The 23736-nt window shown below is 44.2% G+C and overlaps 1 protein-coding gene across 7 annotated transcripts in view; it reads left to right on the forward strand.

Annotated features, from left to right (window-relative positions):
• GRAMD2B (GRAM domain containing 2B) overlaps positions 1–23736 on the forward strand; it is a 105283-nt gene that overhangs the window by 60604 nt on the left and 20943 nt on the right. For 3 of the 7 annotated variants that reach the window (XM_045204586.3, XM_045204585.3, XM_024571433.3), the window contains exons 2-3: positions 17618–17737; positions 20999–21110. In XM_045204586.3, coding sequence (XP_045060521.1) covers positions 17618–17737; positions 20999–21110 — 232 coding nt within the window. Of the gene's footprint in view, positions 1–14260; positions 14367–14839; positions 15017–17617; positions 17738–20998; positions 21111–23736 lie in introns of all 7 variants that reach the window. The other 4 variants (XM_053910785.2, XM_045204588.2, XM_045204587.2 and 1 more) reach the window with 3 other exon arrangements.

The following is a 23736-nucleotide window of genomic DNA, read 5'->3' on the forward strand; positions in this document are numbered from 1 at the left end:
CTCCCACATCCTCTTTCACAAGTCTTCTCTGTCTCCAGGGTCACCCTTTACCCGGGTACCCTACTACTGTCCCAGGGCGATGTTGACATAGTCGATGACTTTCCTATATAGTACATTTGCTGTCTTCCTCATCCATAGAGCTAGCTCTCTCTCAGCTGTGAAGCAGAGATGCCACCAGGGACTTCATGCATTTGTGTTGCTACGTTCAGGTCAGTAAAAGATACAGATGCCTTCCAATACCTTCATCCCCAGTCCTGGCTTAACCTTTTCACAGGCTATTCCAAAGGACAGACATAGAACACATTGGGGTTGGGGACTGGGGAGCTTCCAGGGCTCGTGGTAAGGGAAATCAGGAATCCTACAAAACAGGGATCTTAGCCATTGTCTGTCACTATTGAGCAAACCATACTAAACAGATGGCTTAAAAATAATGCTGGCCTCACAGCTTAGAAAAGACCTTTCCTTAGTGACTATTCTAAGGTAATCGGCTTGTTTGATATCTGAAGCCATTCAAGGACAGGGTAGGAATTATTGTTATGTAAGAGCTTTGTCTTATGAACAGAATTCTGTAGGTTTTTGTTCTATGAACTGGCAAGGACATCTTGCATAGATAAAGGGCAGGGACCAGCTGTGGCATATATTTATGACTGACAAATTCTAAGAATCTCATCTTTTGAGAGAGCTCATCTTTGTACCTAGAACTTCGTATTTTGTTCGAACCCACATACCGCTTGCTTTTTAGAATGGTGCAGAATTGTCCCTTTCCGTGCTCACAGGGTCTGACCTAGTGCTGTGACTTCTCAAAGGCAACTGCCCACGTCTGTGGGAAGCCCAGACCACCTGAGTGTCAGCGCAGCCCGAGACTTTGATGGCACGTGGTACTGATGGGCCAGAGGAAACAGGAGGCCGAGCTGTCTTGTCACATCACTACCTGTGCCTGCTGCTGCTCTGGTTTCTGCCAAGACTCTCCCTTGGGTGTGAGCTGGAGAGATTGGAGCAGAGCAGCCGAGGTGGGAGGCACAGGCAGGATGCAGATACGGCTCCGTCATCACGGCTAGAGTCGTGGGAGCTCATCCATTTGGGTACCCTCTGCTCACAATGACAACTAGCTTCATGTTGACCCATGTAGTTGTGAATCTCTTTTCCTTCATCCCCAAGAAAACTTAATCTGGCCCAGGAATTGAGATTAGGGAATGGCCTGTCTGTTTCTTCCTTTGCTCAGAGTAGCCAGTGCAGCTCGGCTCACAAATAAAGGAAATGGAGACATCAAGGTACGTACCTCCTGTTGCCAGGTAAACTAATGCAAGGAACGTGACCTCTCCCAAATCCCATACTGCACACTCCAGTATCAGTAATGTGCCTAGAGATGATTTAGTCCACTTTAATCCTAAATACTGGAGAGGAGGAAAGTGATTTTTCCTGTATTTTAAATTTTTAGCTAAGAGTTCTATAATAAAAAATTAATAAGAAAAAACAAGTTCATTAACATGTATACCCCATGTATACATGCAAGATACCCAGGGAAAAATGAACAGTTCCAAATGCCATTAGGAGTAAATACTGTCTTATAAGGAGATGGGAAGGTGGATGTTTGCCTCTCAGGTAAGAATAAATGACTTTTAGGAACGATAAAGGGCCCATAGAATAGATGGGAGGTCTGGCAGTTTGCGAGGAAGTTTGTCTGGGTGTTCTTGTCCTTGATGAGTTAATCCTCTCTGGTTGATGAAACTCTCAGGGAGGGATTTATGACAATTAATTTCCTTTTGGGGGCTCTGTCCTAAGGCAGATCAAGGAAGTTCATAGAAAGCCTTTCCCTGCATTTACTGTTCTTCAGGTGCCTACAACTCAAAATAACCAATGCACCTAAGTGGCATCTTAGGGGATGGCACGCCCGGCTACTCTTCAACAATAATGCCTTATGCTAATACCTTCCCTGAAGAACAGCCAGGTTTCACTTATTTTTTTAACTCAATTACAATTGTTAATCCTTTTCAGGTTTGAAATTGGTATTGTGTTTATCTACTATTCTAAAAAACAAAAGCATTTTTATCTGCTAGAGCTACATACTAAAGATGTAAAGATAATGTGGGGATTTGCTTCTAAATCAATAGGTGGAAGGAGTGGGCAGGGATACAGAGAAACAAGACTGGCCATGAGCATGTAATCATTCTTCTTTGCATATGTCATAAAATTATCGTAGATAGTGGTTGGAAATGTTTCTAATCACTTGTGAAAATATGTGGGAACCTTTCATTACTCAGTCGGCTGTGGTGTCAATTAAGTATTAATTCCCCAAAAGTGGACCAGTCGGAGTTTCTCTGATGAAGTCCATGACTGATCAAACGCTGCCACAGCTCCTCTTAGCACTGCTTAGATTCATGGCCACAGAGAAAATGCGTACGTCCCCTAAGCTCCTTCACCCAACATCTTTTAAATGGAGAAAAGGGGGGATGTGTGTTCTGGACCCAGGTTTAACGTGACAGAGAGCAGCCCTGCCCACTGCAGTGACTCGCGCTGGGGAAGGGAGGATCTGCTGCGGAGGCCAGAACTCGGGGCTCCAATTAAGATACTGAAATATGATAATCACCCCTTCTGAAGAGGCCACTCCCAGAAACCATGCATCGGGCTGCCCTGACAAAGACAGATTATAGACTAGAGCCTTCTCCTTAAGCTTTACGTGTGTCATTTCAGAGGTGAAAAAGAAGAAAAGCAATCCTGCTTTCTTTCAGTGTCTTGGAATCTAGAATATATAAGCGTTGCCCTTTAAACCCTTAACAAAGTAAAGCCAGCTAAGGCACAATGGCTCCCCGGCATGAACAAGGAACTCACTTGGCCGTACTAAGGCAGACTCCACTACCTTTCACCCAGTTTCGCAGGGAGAAGCAATAAAGCTTCCTCGAGGAAAAAATGTTTCTTCTTTACCCGTAACCTTTGCGGGATGGGTATGTCAGATCTTTGTCTGAAAGAATTGGAAGGGTGGGCCGCCGCCCTGCTAAAACTGCCCCTGACTAGTTCAGTCTGGGTTTGCCAGAGCGCCATCCAACCCCCAGTAGAAAACTTCTCTGGCCTTTCCCATGCCAGTCTTCCGAAGCCCAGGAATTTCCAGCACAGCACAGCCCTTCCTGTTGCTATTTATACCATCTGGTGTCGCCAAACAGGGTTCTGGGCTGGAAATCAGAATGGTCTCTGGTGCTGGTTTCAGGCAGGCGGGGACTTACAGGAAATGAGGGGGGGTGCCTTCCTCCCTAGACATACAGACTTGTTATTAGACCCAGGCCCTGCCCTCCAGGGGCTTGTGGTCTAAGGAAGGGAAAGGCAAGTAGTTGGTGGCCCATGTGTCATTTTAAAGCAAACTCCATGTTAACGTGTGCAGCTGCCATGGCCATCATACCTTAGAAGGTACTGAGCAGGAGCATCACAAAAAAGGAGGGTCAGTCCTCAGGGCACAAAAGAGGTCGGGGAAGGCTTCCTGTAGGAGGAGGCCCCAGCCAGAGCTGAGCGTTGGGAGGTGAGCAGTGCTGTCCAGGGCCAGGGGACAGGTCTCCGGCAGCCCAAGCACAGGGCTGGAAACATGGCAGGAGTTAAAAAGCCAGCAAGGGAGGTTCCAGCTTGCAGAGGGCCTCCTGTCCTCTTCTTCGGCTTTATCCTGCAGGCAGTGGAGAACAAAAGGGTTTTCATGGGCTGGGGTTGGGAGCAAATCACAGGCAAAGTGATTTTCCATATAGATGGAAGGGGCTGAGATGGGAAGAGGAAGTATCGCATATACTAACTCAAGTGAGGTAGGGCAGTGCGGTGGTCCCAGCAGAGACATGGAGGACCCTAGCTAAGCCAACAGAACCAGGCGAGAATGGGACAGGGCATAACTGGAAAACATCAAGGACATAAAATCCACAGGTCTTGGTGTCTGACTGGGTTTGGTGGGAGACAGTCTAAGTGTGAGGGTAAGGGAGGTTCCAGTCACTCAGGGGAGTGTGATCCCTCAACATTCTCATTCTCGCTTGCTTATTTGTGAAATATGAATAACACCTGTCTCACATACTTGCCTCATAAAGTTGGCATGAGGGCTGGTGTGGTATGGTGGTATGGGTGTGAATGTTCTTTGAAAACAGCAACAGAAAGAAAAAGTCATCTGGAATATTCAGTAGGAAAGAGTGACAAAGAAGAGGCAGAGGACAGGTGTTTTCCAAAAGAATGTATTTTCAGCACAGGTAGAAAAAATTGCATATTTGCTGTGGGAGAAATTAAGGACAGGAAGTAAGGATGTTAGATGTCTCCTCAACAACAGTGAGGAGTTGGTTAGTTCTACAATTATTCTATATTTTGGTGCCTATAATAACATAAATATGATTATGATATTTATGTCATGTGTGATATATTGTGATATAAATATTGAATAATTCCATATCATTGACAATAACATGTACAAAACACAGGGTTAGATTCCAGGGGAAAACATACAGGTAAGAGACTGTTAATAGGTTTATTAGGTGGCATTAACACTTTCAACCTTACAACTTCAAGTAACTAAAATTGTCCTCTTTTTTATTTCTTGCCATAGGACAGCATGAACAACTCTTTCCTTAATTAACTGTATCTAGTTTGGGGGTGTTTTGGTTAAGCCAAAGCCTTTTATAGGAAACTTTTCTCTTACATGTAGGTAACCTATTTTTAAAAAGTGACAGTACCTTTCTTCTCTAGAAGTTGAGTCCCATTAATTTTTCATTAGAAGGGAATCTGAGTTCTAATAATACAGAGCACTTAAGCAAAGAGAATTTTCATGTTAATGACATCCATACGTCTCACGCCCACTGGTCACTGTGGGTGGGTGGTGTGGCTGGGGGTGGGAGGCTGACTTCTGGGAAATTCCTGTGCGGCGCAGCCCGGGCAGCATCCTGAGCTCATGCACATGCAGTTCTGAACACGGAGACTGAGGAAGTAGTGCTGCCCAGTTTGAGTGGGGGGAACAAAGGAAAGACAGGTTTCTGGAGCATTCTCTGGGGCTCATTTGGACTGCTGTGGCAACTTTTCACTCTGCTGCAATGCCCACAAACCTTGGTCTTTTAGGCTTTTGATTTTTCCCCCCCTGCATGGAACACAAAGAGTTTAGGAAATTAAGGGGATAAGAGGGAAGACAGCACTTTAGTTATCCCAGATGACAGGCAGCAAGGCAGGGGGCAACTCACACCTCCATGCTTTAAGTCCAAATGCCCCCTCCACCAGCTGAGGGCCAAAGTAGCTCAGCTTGTCTCCATGGAGACTGGGGTTCTCAAAACAAAAGCAAACACTTCTCTCTTCTCAAGTCAGCTTCTAATGGCCCTGGGATTTTTAATTGTGTGTTTTTTTTTTTTTTTAAAGCCTTAAATGTTACTGTGCTATTAATAGATAAAATATCCCTTCTGGATAACTACATGTATTTCTGGCATGATACATTTCCTCTCTCTCCAAATAAAAGTTATCATAGGTATGGTAACAAGAGAAATGAAATTTATTTCAAAAGGAATCTGTGTTAACTTAAAGGAATATTCTGCCCAGGAAGCTTGCTACTGATGTCTCTGTCTGGGCTGCCTCTGTCTCCTCCCGTTCCCTTTCTCACTTACCATCTGGCCCTCACTCCTCCTCCTTCCTGGGCAAGTGCCTCTCAGCCGGCTTTCTCTGACATTACTCTCTTCCAGTACCCATCTATCAGAACATAGACAATAATTTTCTCAGGAGTCTCATTGTTATAAGGCCGTGCCTCATCTCAGGAAACCATGGCAGGGCCCTGCTTTTCTCTCATAAACTTATGTTTTTAAAGATTTTATGTATTTACTTTTAGAGAGCAGGGAAGGAAGGGAAAAAGAGAGGGAGAGAAACATCAGTGTGAGGGAGATACATCAATTGGTTGCCTCTCACATGCCTTCCACTGGGGACCTGGCCCACAACCCAGGCAATGCGCCTTGACTGGGAATTGAACTGGCGACCTTTTGGTTTGCGGGCCAGCACTCAATCCACGGAGCCACACCAGCCAGGGCTCTCTCATAAACTTGACTCCTGCTCAGCCACACCCTTATCCCTCTATCCTTGTAATTATGCTCACCTCTCAGGTTCTTATACTGCAAACACCTTTTTCTTTCTTTTTTTTTTTTTTTTTGGCAATTCCTGATTTACAAGTTACTTCTTTCCTTTCTTCTTTCTTAGACACAGAATCTTTTTATTACTTTTGCCTGAAGACCTCATCCTCCCAATGTTGCGTGATCTCCTCTTTTCCCTTAAAATGGAACTCCAGAATGATGTTCTCTGTGATGGACCCCCACTTGGTACTGAATGATCCAAATGGAGGCATTAACATGTTTTATTCTGGGCTTTAACGGGGTTGATGTAACAGTGGCTTTTGTTTTTCATTTGTGCTTAATCTCTTCATTTCAACTATAAATCTTTTGAGAACAGGGATAGTCCTTAGTATCCAAGTGGCTATTTATCTTGGGTACAGGATCTCTTTAGTGTAGAGGTGCTTAAAAATAGACCAGATTTCCAGTTGAAATTTTTGCTTGTGGCCTTACCCAAAGCTAGGTAAAAGAACTTCTGGGCCCTGGCTAGTGTGGCTCAGTTGGTTGGAGTGTGGTCCCATAACCAAAAGGCTGCTCGTTCAATTCCCTGTTTGGGTGCATCTGGGAGGCAACGAATTGATGCTTCTCACTTGCATGGATGCTTCTCTCTCTTCCTTCCTCTCTTACTAAAAGCAATGAAAAACTGTCCGTGGGTGAGGATGAGAGAGAGAGAGAGAACTTCTTAATTATTCTTAAATTTCAGAGTTCCTGCTCTGGGTAATAGGCCCAATTGTGAATTTGAGCGGTTGCAAGTTCAGTTTACATTAATATCTTTGCCTCATTATATTATTCACAATTGTCCTGGATTCCAAATGGCTATTTCGATTTATCACATGGCATATTCGTTTTCTATGTTACCTCCCAATTGCTCTCCATAACCTAGGTTTTAGTTACAGTTATTTCTAAAGTACCTGAGGTACTTTTCAACCTTATTTGATATTTATGATATTGCAGTATGTGCCCTGAGTGCTGAAGAAGTTAATATTATACTTCGCTTAAATACTTTTTCCTGGACTTCATGCCCGATTCCTTTGCATTCCTATCTTTCTGTTTGGTAAGTTTTTCATTCTACTTTTAAAATCTTCCCCAAACATATCCTTCAGGCCAAAAGCTTTAATTAATAGGTGTCCTCTAATATATGTTAAGTATGTGAAAAGTGGCGTACTTTTGCATTCAGCAATTGCTGGTTTTGAAACTGTTTTGAAGAACAGCTTCAAAGACAGAGTGAAGATAGAAATATAAAAAAGAATATTTAAAGCCCCTATCCCTAAGAAAATTATATTCTGGTTTGAAGGAAATTCACACACACACATATTTAGAAACTTTATTAGCACTGAGCAATAAAACATAGATAATGTTTCCATGCTGAGGCTGTAAATAAAAAGGAGCCACACCAGAGCATCGAGCTACCTTTTCTGGGAATTGGAAAAGTCACTTACTGCCTCCTTGATGCATTTTCTTGTCATTTTCTTTTGTTGTTTTCTAATGACGCTTGGCCTCAAAATACCACTGCTGAGAATTTTTTTTAGTGTGATTATTACTTCGCTTACAGTTGTTTCTTCCAACAATGGAGACAGTTGTAGTCAAGTTTCCATATGATCTCAAACTATTGCTCACCTACCTAATGACCAGGTTGAAAACTAAGTTTGCACACGTGGTGGAAGGGACGGAGAAGAGGCGACCACATTCTCCCCCGTCTCCCCTTCCGTATGGCCCTCTTCCCAAAGAACTTGTAAATCTTGGGAAGGAGTTCACTACATAACTTTTGAGACAAAATTCAAGCCCAAACCCTGTATCAAATGCTGAGTGTTGTTCTGCACCACAGATATACTCAACGTTGTCTGCTCAACAAGTGTTAATTGCCAATTTCTTATATCCAGACTTGGGACCAGTATCAGAAGAGTACGTAACCAGACATGCCCTGGCAGGGAACAGTGGATGGTTGTGGGTAGTTGTGGGTAGTTAGAAAGGATCAGAGAGGATAATTGCGGCCAGAAGAACCAAGGGCCTGTGCAGAGAGGATGGGGCATGTTGTGAGTGAGGCGGTGGCGAGAAGATCAACGTGGCTGGAATGCAGAATACTTTTTGAAAAGTAGAGGGAGACTGCAAAACTCTGGAATGTTGTGGCTCATCTCCAGATGCCTTAAAGTGATGCTCAGCAGATAGAAAGCCATTGTTGGCTCCGGACCAGTGGCATGACATAATGGAGGCGGTGTCTCAGGAGGATGAATCGGGCATTGATGTACCAGAAGGCTTGGAGAGGGGGACCCTGGCAATCACTGCTGTGTTTCCAGAGGTCGGAGGAAAACGTCTGCAGCTGTTCTCTACTGTTGACTTCATCTCACACCGGTGACAAAAGCCTTTGTCGATGTGTCTTGTGAAATATAAGCTCATGTGAGTTGGGGTTCTGACCTCTCAGAATCAAAATCTTGACATTTAAACACCTTGGGGGATTGAGCTGCCTTAGGCTTTGAAAGATACGCAGTGATTTAGGAAGACAGAATTGGAGTAGATATAAAGATGGGAATGAATCACATGATTGTTCACGGAGCAATGACTTGTCCATTTTCATGAGTACAGAGGGAAGTTCTGTGAGACCAGGTTAAAGAGGTGTGTTGGGGCCACTTTGGTGGCCTGCAATAAGCCATTCTTCCAGCCCTGGTATCGCAGCTGAGTGTTACATATTGCTCTTTGCTCTGGCCTTGTTCTTGGGCCTCAATAAAAATCATATCCAACCGGCAGACCCCTTCCTCTGCAAAATCAGATATTCTTTTTGCTGTCTTTTGGGCTATTTTGGTCTTAGATAGAGTTTACCACCTGCTAACAAGGTACTAAATTTATTATACTAAAACTAGATTGGCAAAATCCCTCCCACCAAACTAAATTTCCTCTTGTGTTCCCTGCAACTGTTTGTGGCAAGACTATCTCCATCCCCCAGATAAATGACCTGGGCTTATCTTGGATGTCCTTCTCCACTGCTTGCTGTCTGTATTCCTTCTGGTATTCTCTCTGGATCATCTTTCCAATGCAGTCTCCGCTCCTGGCCTCCAAACTTGTCCCCTCCCCCAATCTGCCTCCAGCGTCCACTCCCCTCCCCCCACCATTCTTGTACACCCATCCAAATAGTCCTCCAGAAGCACATACCTCATCAGGCCCCCCTCACCCCCATGATCTATATGTGGGAAAAGGTGGACACTTAATACCCCATTGTTTCATTCTTTCTGTTTAAAAGTCTTCAGTTAATCCTTACTGTGAACCGAATGAAGTCTAAACGTAGCCCTGTCTCTGTAGGAATCAAACTTCACAGCAACCTGATTTCTGCTTCTTTCTGCTCCCTGTACTCTAGACAGAGCCAGAGTGCCAGGTTTCCTTGTGCGTGTGTGACCCTTCTGCGTTTCCCGTATTTCTCATGCCCCTTCAGCATCTCCGCAAGTCCGGATTGTATGCACCCAGCTCGAATGCCAACCCTTCCACTGTAAGCTTTGCGCCGGTACAGTGTTGCCGTAGGTAGAGAGGGGACACAGAGGACTGCAATGTGATAATGGAGGGTTTGGATTTTTCCATCTGAAGGAACTGTTTTCTTTTTATTATTTTATAGGACAGATAGAAATACAATTCTCACTTCTGGTTTCAACTGAGAGGTATTTCAGTAGAAATACAGTTACAATATTTGTCTAAGTGAGAAAAGACTTATTGACCCACCCCCACACAAGCTCATGCTCATCTCCTCCCCAGAACTTCCCTGCTTCTGCTCTTTACAATTAAAAGAGATTTCTGAACTTCCAAGGCACCTTATGGCAGATATCCCTTGCAACCTGTATTATGTTTTATCGATGTGATCAACAGAAATTCCCAATAAAGGCTAAGTCCCTTGAGAACACAGCGTCTGGCATAACCTATACATAGTAGGAACTCAGACATTCGAGGAGAGTTAAACCTGCCTGTTTTTATGATCTACTCTGTATTTTACATCTTCTATGAGGATATTAATGAATGCCTTATAAATGTTTATCAAAATAATATAGTACATTGAAATTTATAATGAACTCAATCCTCTTTCCCATTCTCCATCTGCCTCCCAGTAGCCTCTTTTAAAATTATACCTGATTTTAGGTGTAGTGGCGACTTTATTAGCTATAAAAATGTATGCATGCTGCTCCTTTTTTCTTACAATTGTAAACCTTATCTCCCAACTTCCTGTTTTGATGGAACAGAAGAGTCAACTCACATTAACTGCCCGCCTCCCTCTTCCCACTCCCAGTTTTAAGTAGGCACATGACCTGCCCGGTTCCTATTTTCATACATTTATCTCTTTGACAAATACATCAACCTAAATCTCTTGTCAAATCAATTTGACTCCACAGTTTTTAAGATAAGAAATTAGGAACCTCCTTTAGTTCTTTTACGGCTCACGTCTTTTCTTTAATAATACCTCCTCTTTCTTTCTGTCTAGAACTTCTGTTCATTTGATGTGAAAGTGCCTGACTTAAACATGTCTTCTTGTCCCCCTCACGTTTTCTCCTTTTATATTTCTGTATCTTGATGCTATCTTTCAGCCCTTTGGTTAAATACATAGGTCTGATCGAGAAGGTAGCATTTGAGTTAAGGAGGAGAGGAGGGACTGAGCCGCGTGGCCGGATGGAGGGTAGAGCACCCAGGCAGCTGGAGCAGCAGTGGGAGCATGAAATGACAGGGGCCCGGAGAGATCAGGATGGGGGATGGGACAGGGTGGGGCACGGAGTGCCTAGTAGGCTGTTACGGATTTGGACTCAGAGGACTGAGGAGTTAAGGACGGTTTCCTTTTCCACAACATTGTGATGTTTTACGGGTCCTGCCTTCTTTCTGTGAAGACGTTTATTATAAGGTTTGGGTTTTTTTCTTGTATCGAGTTTTCTTCTGTTCTCAGAAGTCAATTTTCTAAGAATTTTACTTTCTTATTGGTTTATCTTGATCTTTTCTGTTAAGACTTCAGATTTTCTTCAAATATCTGGCATTGCTTTGTTGTCATTTCATATTTAAGAGTGAGGGGCTAGGGGGGAAAAGGAATAAGGGACTAGGGTAGCCTTGGAGGAACATGGGTAGGGAGTTGGCACTTTGCCTAGAGACTAATTTATTTAAAATGGAAGGATGAGAAGAGATTTACTCTGGGCTCCACCCTCTATACTAGATACCCTGGTTTTCTGCACCCGAGTTGTCCAATTTTTAGTTGACACACTTTCTGATATCTTCCCCACAGGGGCTAAGTACCTGACTGCCATTCGGGTCTGAGGGTGGGGGTTGGGGGCCAGAGTGGGTGGGGGACTCAAAGATTTCGCACGGGAACACCTTTAATTTAATCCAGGTTTTCATCCACTCCCTCCTCCTATAGCGCCTCACTGAACTCTGACGGACAGGTCACTTTGCCCTTCCCTTGGTACCCATGTTCTCAACTCTGGCTTCCTCTGCTCTGCTGCGAGAACTAAGTGTACTTTACTTTCTACCTTCCATCTTCCAGGCATTTGGGGAAATTGCTTTTCTGTTGATGGTTTCCCTCCAATGTTGTATCGGGATTATTACTTCTTTTATAAATACTTTTTTAACAGGACTCTGAAAGGAGGGGCGAACAGCTGGACTCCTGTTCTGCATCTTAAAACAGAAGCCTGTCATGTTTCACTACGGGTTTTGCTGAAACCAGAGAATACTGTTTTTGGCTTGGCATTCCTTCTTTCTCTGCCAGTAATGTCATTAATATTTTCACATCATGCTGACCCCTACCTTTGGTTTAACTTTTCTAAATGTTTAAAATTATTTATTTAAAAAATCAAGTCTAGAATATTGCTAAGAATCAGTGAGGCAGTTATGATAAGAATTGTCTTCCCTAAATGTTTTCATCAACAGCCTACTTACAAAAATGGGCAAAATGTATATACAAACAGCTTAATTCACAAAACAGAACACTTTAAAAAATCTTACATATATGAAAATAGTACACTCAATAGTATTACTCATAAGAGAAATGTAAATATCAAAACTATAATGGGATGTGTTTTAATTTAATTTATTTTTTAGAGAGAGGGTAAGGAAGAGAGAAAGGGAGAGAAACACTGATGTGGTAGAGAAACGTCAATAGGTTGCCTCTCACACACCACCCCCAACTGAGGACCTGGCCCACCCCGCCAGTCATGTGCCCTGACCGGGAATTGAACCAGCGCAGCAATCTCTCAGTTCACAGGCCGGCATTCAACCCACTGAGCCACACCAGCCAGGGCAGGATTTTTTTTTTTTAAGTTTAACACCTTGTTAGTGAGAATGTACAATCACTGCTGTATATTGTAGGCGTGGGTCACAAACTTTATACTGAGGGCAATGCAGCAGTAACTATTAAACTTTTAAATTATGTACATTTTGACACAGTCCCATTACCAGGAAATTATCCTATGGAAATAGTCACACACATAATAAGCATACAAAAATATTTATTTGCAGTGTTGTTTATATTTGTAATGAGACTGAAATCCACCTCAATGCCCATCGGTAAGCAGCTGGTTAGATTATAATTCACCCATTGCAGTGAACTCTATGCAGTCATTAAGAATGAGGAACCTTTACGGTGATAAGGAAAGAGCATCAACACACAGTAAGCTTTTAAAAAAAAAGCCCAGTGTAGAACAGCAAGCTATTATTTGTGCTTAAAAAAATACACACACTGATGCCCACAGACCTCCCCGGAAGGACACACAGGAGCTGGGGCAACAGTAGGCACCCTGCGGAACAGGGGTAGAAGGAGATTTGTTTTTTCATTTCTAACTTTCGAGTTGTGGACTTGCGCTTCTAGTATCTCTTTAGAAATAAATATGTAAATAGATAAAGAAGTAAAATTTAAAGTTCCTAGACAAATGTATATCAGAATCAAAAATGAAAGGCTCTTCTTCCTAACATAAACATTAGTTTGGAAAATTCTGAGTTCACGCTGCTGTTAGAGAGGCTGAGGGCCTTGGGGAGGCCCTGGTCTCCATCATAACCCCTGCATTTTCCATACCCCTCTCTGCTTCATTATTTTCGGCTAATGTGATTGATGTCTCTGGACTATGGCTCCTGCCCAGCCATCCCTAGAGCCTTCCTCTGTCCCTGTAGCCCATCTCTACTTCCCGAGTGTTGCCACCCTGGCCTGCCAGCTGTGGAGCCACTAAGCAGGCAGCACACCAAAAACAGCATCTGTGCGGCCTGTTTTTCAGTACAGGGTCTCAGCAGCGCTGGACTTGCACAGACCTGGCCCAAATCACGACAGTCCTTTGGGAGGACTTTGTCCTGTGGAGGCCCTCTGCTGGGACATATCCTCTCTCCGAGTCCCTTCTAAACCTCTGTCGGTCCAGACTGGTTTTAGGAAATGGTGATCAGAGATTTTTAAAGAATGATAATGGACGTAAAACTACCCTCCCCCTTACTGTCATAAGGGAGTTTAGTGACTTTTTATCTCTCAGCTTAGACCAATTTACCTTGAAGGTAGACTGGTACACAGGCGTTTGCCACTGTAATTAGAAAGGAAGACAGCTTCCTGAAAGGAGCCACAGTGAGGTGCTTGTTTTCGTTTACCTACGATGCAGCTTCATCATTGTTGTGCCAGGGTAGCTTCTTACTTCGACTTGCAGGAGATGAAGCTGGAATACAACACATTCTCAGCAGGAGGGACAGGGCCCGGGAGATTGATGTGGCAGGAGAACCATAAACTCACAGTCTCTCTCTCCGGGAGGAATGATGGTTGACCCCATGTAGGAATTCTAATTCTGAATATTTGTGAAATCCAAGTCAGATTGTCATCAGATTAATGAGGTCTGGGAATTGACAAACAGTGGGCTGTTGATAGGGGTTGTCTGACGTGTTTTTGATTTGTAGATGGTGCAATAGGGTATGTCAGTGCCTCAGTGAAACGAGCGCTTTCTACCTGGTGATAAAACTGCTGTCCCCACATAGGTGAAGTCGGGCCCGGCTGGCGTGAGCCTGCTCTCTGTCTCGCTGCTCTGAAATTCCTGCTGAAAAGCTTTCAGGGCCCATAACTGATGCTTAAACTGGGTTGGAGATGGGAGAAGAAATAACCCGTTATGGCCAAGTGAAGGTCGGTCCTGTGGTTCCGGCATTTGCTGCTGCTTCTATAGCTGCTTATAATCGTCCCTTACTCATCTCTCTCACTTGCCCAGCTCTGAGGACCCTGCCCTGCCAGCAGGGCTTCTTCCCGTAAACGTCTGATGAAAGAGGAGAACAACCAGAGTGTCCTTCGGGGGAGAACTGGGTGAAGAAGGTGTGGTGCGTGTATACTATGGAATTCTACTCAGCCATAAGAAAGGATGGAACACTGCCATTTGTGAAAACACAGGTGGACCTTGAGAATAGTATGCTAAGCGAAATAAGTCAGTCAGGAAAATCTAAGAACCATATGATTTCACTCGTGTGGAATGTAAAACTGAAACTCCTGGACACAGATGACAGCATGGTGGTTACCAGAAGGAAGGGGTGGGGGTAGTAAAGTGTAAAGAGGGCCAATTAAATGGTGATGGAAGATGACTTGACTTTGGGTGGTGGGCACTCAGTGCAATAAATAGACCATGTGTCACAGAATGTACACCTGAAATCTATGACCCTATGAACCAATGCCACCCCAGTAAATTTAAATTTTTTTTAAATTTATCTTAGAGAAAGAAAGAAAAAGAGAAAGAGAACTGATTTTTGTGTTGTCTTGTGTTGTTTGTTTTGTTTTGCTTTGTTTTGTTGACTCTTAGTCAGTGTCCCTGAAGGGGCCTTGCTTCTCCGCTGTCAGCCTCTCTGAGCGTTCCACTGCCCCTCGCATTCTGCTCACTCAGACACCCGGAGTCTCTGCTGTTTGGCTTCCACGTAGTTTCAGTCTGCTGCTGCCAAGACCTGAGAGGTGGCGTGCTTGCGGAACAGTCTCTCCTGTGGTAGGAATTGAGTTGCTTCAGTTTCCATAGCATTTTCAAGTTAGAGTCAACAGAAATCGAAAATTGAGTTGGTGCATAGATGGACTGCACTTACTCTTTGAGACGCTACAGAATTAATCCCCCATCGATCAACACATGTAAATGGCCACTGTGAGCAACTGCTGAGCTGAGTGCAGTGGGGGAGGGGGAGGGAGGGGACAGAAGTTCCCTACTTTTAAGAGATTTGGTCTAGTAGTTGGATAAGTAAGCTATTTGCAAGGAAAAAAGTTAACAGAACAGGGATGAGTTAATTGGGGCCTGGTGAGTTATAAACCCAGCAGCAGTAGAACAGAGACTACTGGGTTGGAAGACTTTGGAGCTTGTGACTCCCTCCCCCCTCCCCCAGGGTCTACGAGGACAGAACCAGTGCTGGAGGCCAAGTGCAAGTTTAAGGAAAAGTAGGATGGAGACTATGTAGAAAGAAGAGTTTTAACTTAAGCAGACTCGTTCATTCTGTCATTAAGAGGAACTGCTTGTGGGTAGGTTGATAAAGAGGTGTGCGCTGTACCTTCTCAGTGCTAAACTGGGGGCCCTGAATCAGGACCACCATGCATGGTGGAGCACTTCTGAAATCCAGCTGAGCTGCGCTTCCTTGCACTTTGGTGTTGGGCTCCTTCTGGCCAGAGCAAGAGATGCTTTATCTCTGCCATGTTTGTATGGGGAGGGGGGGCTACATCCAAACAGAGGGGCACCTGCTTCCTAGTGGGGGCAGCTCTTTCAAAGCACACAGATGTGCTGTACAGGACAGTGATGGCTCTGCCTCTGAGTCTCAATCTGCTCCTGCCTAAAATGCAGTAAAGAGTCGAATGAAGGCTGAGATGGATTACTGACGTTCTGCACACACTCAGTCTCCCTACCTCAAGAGGGACTCTCATGTGGTTCTCTGCCTGATGCTTTGGGAGAACAGCAGTGACTTGGGGGGTGGGGGGAAAGGCAGACATCGGCTTGAAGGCCCCTTAAGAGTTCTAAAATTCTTGGAGCCCATAAATTAGACTTGATGCTAAATTTAAATAAAATCCTCTGTTTCAAACCAAAGCAGTGTTTTCCTATTAATAGTTCAAGGCTTTCCACTTACCTTTTGTCAGATAATGCAATTCAGCTCTGGACTGAGCCCTTTTGTTGTACATAGTGGTCTTAACTACTTTGAAAAGAATTGAAGAAGTAGAGGGTTGGGCTTTTGTCCTCAAATACTTACCTATTTAGGAAAAGAGAAGTGTTAACTACAAAATGAGGGCATCAGCCATTTGCAGGGATTATTAGTGGCTACCTTGTCACAGATACCTGGTCTTGATTTTTACAACACAATGGAATTTTCATGTGCTATAAAAAGGGGTAAATCAGCAACTACAAAGCTTAAACTAACCAGTCACATTTCCTGCCTGCACGTTCATTTGCAGGTAAAGATACCAAAGGAGTGGTAAGCTAGGATTAAAATGAATTAAACTGTCATAAGAATGCTGTTGAATATGTCTTCCCTGATGCTCAGTCACCACGGGGCTCTCATATTCTTAGGAGTGTTATTTTTGAGTTCTTTGCTGTGCAGGCTGACGCCAAGAGGGTCTGATCCATGTATAACACCTGTCCTCTCCCTTCCCTCATCCCTTCTTCTCCTTCCCACATTGGAAATGGTATCTTCTGTTCCTGAGGTTGAGGGGATGCTCCTGGTCAACCTCCACCCATAGTGGTTCAGTGTGCAGGCCCTCTTGAAGGACTTTCCTTTCTATTTCCTTTTTACCAAGATCAAATCTAATTTTCCAAAATGCCTGCTGATCATGATTATACATCACCATTGTCCTAGACCCTGTGTAAATCAACAAGATCCCCACCTCACCCTGGAGCTCTTGCACTGAAGAGCTAATACAGGGGCTTTTGTAGGTGGTTGGGAGGCTGGAGGGATGGATGCATAGGTGGGGGGGAGACAGAGAGACAGAGCACATGTACACAAAGGCCTATCAGATGGGCGGGCCTGAGTCTGAATGCCAACTTAGTCAGATGCTAGTTCTGCATTTAATATCTGAGAACCTCAGATTCCACACCTATAAAATGGGGTAATAATCCTAGTCAGCCTGGGCGGCCGTGCAGGTAGATGAGAGACTGTAACTTGCGTAAAGAGGTGCCAGCTTAAAAGAACAACAATCCTAAGTGGAACCTATAGAACTACAACAAAAGGTGGTATGTGGCACAGGACAAGTGCAAACAAAGGGCAGTGGGGGTTCCCAGCAGGAAGGCTCACACCTGGCTGAAGGCACGTGATTGAGTGTGTGCAGGGCCCTCCCAGCCTCCAGGTGCTCTGCACTCCAGCAGCCGGGCAGAGCACAGCAGGCCCACAGGAGCAGGCCTGGGAGGCAGCAGGTCCTTACAAAGTCAGATGTCTACCTGCTGAAGCCAGCTGAGAGGGGTTAGAATGGAGATTAAGAAAAGGCACAGCTGCCCAAGTTGACCTCAGCCTGCTGGTGGGGATCAAAGATCATTCCATTCTCCAGAAAGTGAGGTGACTTTGCTGTTTTGTCCGTCCACCCCGCTCTGGATGTCTAAGGTGAAGCGTTTTTCTCTCTTCTCTAGCTCAGAGGCTGAGAATGGTATGGAGGAGAAAAAGAAGGCCTGCAGGTCGCCAACAGCCCAGTCTCCCACCCCATCCAGCGAGGCCGAGTCCCCAGACCAGAAGAGACTCATCTGCCTGCGGTGAGTCCTCACGTTGACTGTGTTCCTTTTGCTCTTTGCGGGAGGAGGGGTTGCCGGGAGGAGCTGGTGTTTCTAGTGTGACGGTGGTTGTTAAAATAGTGAGTGAGGATTGTCTATAGGCAAATAACACCCCTGAGAAGGAAGTGGGGTGTTTTCCCTTCAAATCCCAGCACTGGCGCTTGCCTTCCTTGCTTGTTTCTTCCTCGAAGCACTGTTTTGTCCTTCCAGCCCCAGCCTTCTGCAGAATGCCTGCCCTTTTCTTAAAGCACTGACTTTGCTAACTGATAAAGCCAGGGTGGTCCTCATTCCAGATTAGATTTATACAGCACCTGGGAAGGCTGGCCAGGTTTTTTGTGAGGCCCACCCAGGGTGGAATGTCTGCTTAGCCCCTGGGTGTGCACACCTGCTGTCTCACTTTCCTGGCAGCCACGAAAAAGAACAGAGGGGAGGAACCCCACCTGGGATCCTGGGGCTGAGTGTTCATTTCCTGGGGCGGGTGCGGGTTTGGTTATGGGGCTGTGGGGGTGGGGGCCGGCAGTTTTGAGATGTGGAGCTGTGGACCCCATCACTCTCAGAGGCACCAATTGTGTGCTTTCCTTCACATGGACAGAAGTAGGAACTTAGAATGGCTTTTTAGCCCTTAAGAGAGAAGGGTTACACCAGAGGGCAGGTATGAGTAGTGCAGTCGCTGATCTACAAGAGTTGAGGAGTGATGGCTCTCCTCCCTGTTGTTAGAACTGGCAGACTGCTCCCTTCTGCGTCTTTTGGCTTCTGCTGCTAAAGGATGATTAAATAGCTCCTGCTTTCCCTCTCTCCCCTCCCGACTACCCAGCCCACACCTTCTCTCCACATCTATACTTCATGCAGGACCGAGCGTAAGTCTTCCCTCTTCCCCCAGATTTCTCTGTCACTCCCAGTTATCGCTCCATCCTTGCAGCACACCTCGATCTGATCTCTCCCTTTAACCGTGTTTTCTATAGCTGTTTCCTGTCACAGCATCCTGTGTCACCCAGCAGACAAGTCCCTCCGTGACGGCACAAAGCATGTTGTTTCTTGTGTCTTTCACTGCTATTGACTGGCTATAGCACGCGCTTGTAAAATCCTGTTGGTTTTACTCCCAACTTCCCCAGGCTTTAGATGAGACTAACACACTCATTATTGGGGCATGCTTGTTGAACTTCACAGGGCATGGGCCCTACATCGTTGCAAAGATCCCAGTACTTGGTTTAAGGCTCTGCTCTCACTGTCTGGAAATGCTTAACATGTGGTCCTGCTCATAGTCACTTGTGGGAAGTGAGAATAACATGCTTGAGAAGACCCAAAGAAATCAGTACTATGTAAATATGCACCCCTCCGCTCCCCCCCCCCCCGCCCCTGCACCACAGAGACCAGTGCTCTGCAGACCGGCCCCTTCTGCTGTTCCTCTTGAAGTTACTAGGCTACAGCTGCCCTATTTGTCACATTTGCTTCCTGTCCATAGTTCTGCAAAGGGTCTGATCATTGCCTTGACAATTCCATTAGTACTAATTTGAATCAGTAGAGTTGATAAATCCAAATAAGTAGATAGTGTAAATAATAGGTAATTTGACAGTTGAAAAAATCATTTTATTTTCAAGTACAGTATAAACGTTTACTCATATTTTTTTAAAGTACTCCTTAGAATCCTAAAGAAATTTCTGTGAATAGGCTCAGTGGCCAGTACCTGAATCCAAATCACTGAGCCATGAATTGCTGAGACGTGTTCCACCCATTGTTTGAGCATCACAGATTCAAGCTGTGCCTGGAAGGGCCTTGGGACCTCACACAGTCGTCTTGTCACAGCTGAGAACCCCAGAGCCTGACGTCCCTCTCACTTTGGTCATCTCTGCCCCTCTGTCACACCCTATACCACTCAGATTGCTCAAGATTCTTCTTAAATTGGCTTTGAACAAATTTTTTCAACTGTACCCCATTCTAAGGAATCGTATTGTGAAATCATGGATTTCATATTGCCATTTTTCCCCAGTAAACAAAAAAATCTACATAATCATATCACATACTGGCTCATATATAGACCCCTAAAAATCCTACATGCAGCCCTGGCTGGTGTGGCTCAGTGAATTGAGTGCTGGACTGCGAACTAAAGGGTCGCCGGTTCTATTCCCAGTCAGGGCACATGCCTAGGTTGTGGGCCAGGGCCCCAGTGTGGGACCAAGAGGCAACCACACACTGATGTTTCTCTCCTTCTCTTCCTCTCTCCCTTTCCCTCTCTCCAAACATAAATAAATAAAATCTTTAAAAAAAAATCCTACATGCATTCCACTTGGACATGACTGGGTTGAAGATACGTGCAGATCCCCAAGTCTACTAAAATGGAGACCCTTTTCTAGAATCACCTCAGACGGCAATCCTGGACTTGCCTTTTATCCTGATTTCACTTCGGCTATTTTCCCGCTCTGGGAAGTTTTGTCTCTTTTCCTTGTACCCAAATGCTGCTCATCCCTTGAGGTGCCACATATGAAACCCACAGTGTTCTATTGGTCTCCTCTTTCCTCCTGTTACACTAATTGTCTCGTACCTCCTCCTACGGCCTATGATATGTTTTCTTTTGGTGCTAAATCATGTACTGCCTCTCTAAGAAGATTTTGTCTTTGTTTTCATTTTTTATTGAGGTATAATTGAGTCTTAACATTGTATTAGTTTCAGGTGTACCATATGATTCAATACTTGTATACCTTGCAAAATGCTCACCACAATTAGTCTAGTTAACAGCTGTCCCCACACCTAGTTACAAATTTTTTTTCATGCGATGAGGACTTAAAACAATGTTTGCTGTGTGCACAGGCTCTTGTGTGTCCCAAAGCATGCATCACAATGCCCCACTTAATTGGCGCTTGTTAAATATTAACAGATTTCTGAAATGAAAATATTTTTGATTGAGCTATAGTTGCAATTTTGTTTAATAGTTTGCTTCCTATGCTCTTTATAGTGAGTAAAATACTTTTGAGATTATATCATTATTTTCACAACTAGGTTGTATTTTTCTCTTCCACAAATTACCATCTCTTCAGTGTGAGATTCCCACCTGCTGAAGTCACCCCAGTCCTACAACATTCGCTCTATAAACCCCCTTTGCAGTGGGAGTGACTATTGATATCCAGAAGAGAAAAGCGAAGTCAGGTTTTCTCATGAGATGGCATAATAATTGAGATTTATTACACTAAAATTAATGAGTAGTGTAAAAAATTCATTCTATAGACTCCCTGGATTTTCTTCCCTCAGGACAAAATCCAATTTTGATGGTGCCTCTTTAGCAAGTGATAAGAGCGACTGTAAAACGGAAAGCAAAAATGACTCTAAGGCGGAAAGGAAAAAGTCTTCGTCTTCCAGCCAGGTAAGCGGGGAGTGAGATGTGTGTTGTCTCGGAGGGTGACAGAAGCATAAAGCCAACGGGAAGAAAGAACCCAAGTATGCAGCTTTCTGCTGGTCAGGACTAACATAGGCATACATTTTAGAGACTTTTTTTTTTTAAAGGGTAGGATGAAGCTGCTTCCATTGATTTTTTCATCACTGACCTATCAACACATATTGAGTGGGTAGTGAGTTCCATGCTGCAGAATAACTCTGACAGGGCCCACAGGCATCCCCCAGCAGGGACGAGAACCAGCCAAGTGCTTGACTATTCACTGGTCAAGACCACAGGAGGTGTGACATCCTTGCATTAAAATGAAGGAGTCTGATAAGGCCCTTGTGTGAACAGAAGGCCACCCAACGGCACACAGGAGGAACACCTGTGAACAGAGTCCGGATTCTTCTCCAGAAATAGTTTCCGATAGGTGCTGAAGCCCAGTTCTGTGCCACAGAGTGTGACATACTGTCTGGGCCAGCAGTCCAGTTTTTGATACTTCATTTCTAAGCACTTGAATATGTGTCTCCTAAGAACTATTACAAAACAGAACTTCCAGTCAAGATGGAGGCGAAGGTAGACATCCTTCATCTCCTTGTACAACCATAAGAAGGATCACAGCTAACCTCAAAACAAAACAACAAAAAAACCAGAACTGCCAGAAAATTGAACTGTATGGAAGTCCAACAACCAAGGATTTAAAGAAGTCACATTTATCCAAACAGATAGGAGGAGCAGAGACGGGGAGCCTGGGAGGAGAGGACACGGTGTGGTGATGATGAGGTGACCAGTGGAACAGGTGGTCCCACATTCACATGTGGCAGATAAAAACCAGGAGGGACACCTGGGAAGCAAGCAATCCCAGCCTCAGGCCAGACCACGAGCCCAGGGTTCCAGCTCCGGGAAATAAAGCCTCATAACTTCTGGCTGTAAAATCCAGTGGGGGGTGGGGTGGCAGGAGAAACTTCCAGTCTCTCAGGAGAGTCTGTTTAAAGGACCCACTCTGGGATTTCAGCACCAGGGCAGCAGCTAGAAGGGCCCCAGTCATATACGGGGAGTAGGTGAAGTGACTGGAAATGGTGTGAGAGCCAAGCAAACAGCGCTGTTCCCTCTCTGACCCCTCCCTCACATACAGCACCACAAAGTGGCGAAGTGGGCTCTTCCACCATGGCGAAGACCTAAGACTCTGCCCCTTACAACATAACAGGTGCACTGAGACATGGAGTCAAAGCAGCTCTACCTAATACACAGAAACAAACATAGGGAGGCTGCCAAATTAAGGAGACAAAAGAAACATGGCCCAAATAAAAGAACAGATCAAAATTCCAGAAAAAGAACTAAGTGAAATAGAGATAGCCAACCTCTCAGTTGCAGAGTTCAAAACACTGGTGATCAGGATGCTCAGAGAACTCGGCGAGTACAGGAAATGCATAAGAGAAGAAATGAACGCTACCCTAAGTGAAATAAAGAAGAATCCACAGGGAACCAACAGTGAAGGGAAGGAAGCTGGGGTTCAAATCAACAATTTGGAACATAAAAAAGAAATAAACAGTCAACCAGTATAGAACGAAGAAACAAGAATTCACAAAAACAAGGAGAGAACAAGAAGACTGGGATATCTCCAAAAGGGCCAACATCCAAATCATAGGGGTGCCAGAAGGAGAACAGGAAGAGCAAGAAACTGAAAACTTATTTGAAAAAACAATGAAAGAAAACTTCCTTAATTTGGTGCAGGAAATAGACATGCAAGTCTAGGAAGCACAGAGAGTCCCAAACAAGATGGACACAAAGAGGAGCCCACACCAAGACACATCTAAAGCCAACGGGAAGACATATAACTAAAATACCAAAGGTTGAAGATAAAGAAAGAATCGTAAAAGCAGGAAGAGAAAAGCAGGTAGTTACCTATAAGGGAGTTCCTATAAGACTGTCAGCTGACTTCTCAAAAGAAACTTTGCAGGCAAGAAGTATTCAAAGTCATGAAAAGCAAGGACCTAACACCAAGATTACTCTATCCAACAAAACTATCATTTAGAATTGAAGGGCAGATAACGTGCTTCACAGACAAGGTAAAGCTAAAGGAGTTCATCATCACCAAGCCTTTATTTAAAGGGATTTATTTAAGAAAAAAGATCAAAACAATGAACAGTAAAATGACAACAAACTCACAACTATCTAAATCTAAACTGAATCTAAAAAACAAAAACCAGAACTAAACAAACAGCTAGAAAAGGAACAGAATCACAGAAATAGAGATCACATGGAGGGTTATCAGTGGGAAGGGGGAGAATGGAGGAAAAGGTACAGGGAATAAGAAGCATAACTGGTAGGCACAAAATACGGGGATTTTATGAATAATATAGGTTCTGAATTTCTTTTAAAAAACCTAATTAAATAACTGATCTGTCCAAAAAAAAAAAAACTATTACAATACACTGCTGACACACCCAAGAAATTTAACTAAATAGTAAATAAAAAATATATATAAAATCCATTTTCAAATTTCCACAATTATCCCAGCAGTGAATGTCCTTTATAAGGGTTTTTGTTTTCCCCTCTCTAAAATCCAATCAGGAGCCAGGTACTGCATTCGTCATGTTGCTTTTTATTTCAA

Source organism: Desmodus rotundus, chromosome 1, assembly GCF_022682495.2.
Source record: "Desmodus rotundus isolate HL8 chromosome 1, HLdesRot8A.1, whole genome shotgun sequence".
Taxonomy (NCBI): Eukaryota; Metazoa; Chordata; class Mammalia; order Chiroptera; family Phyllostomidae; genus Desmodus; species Desmodus rotundus.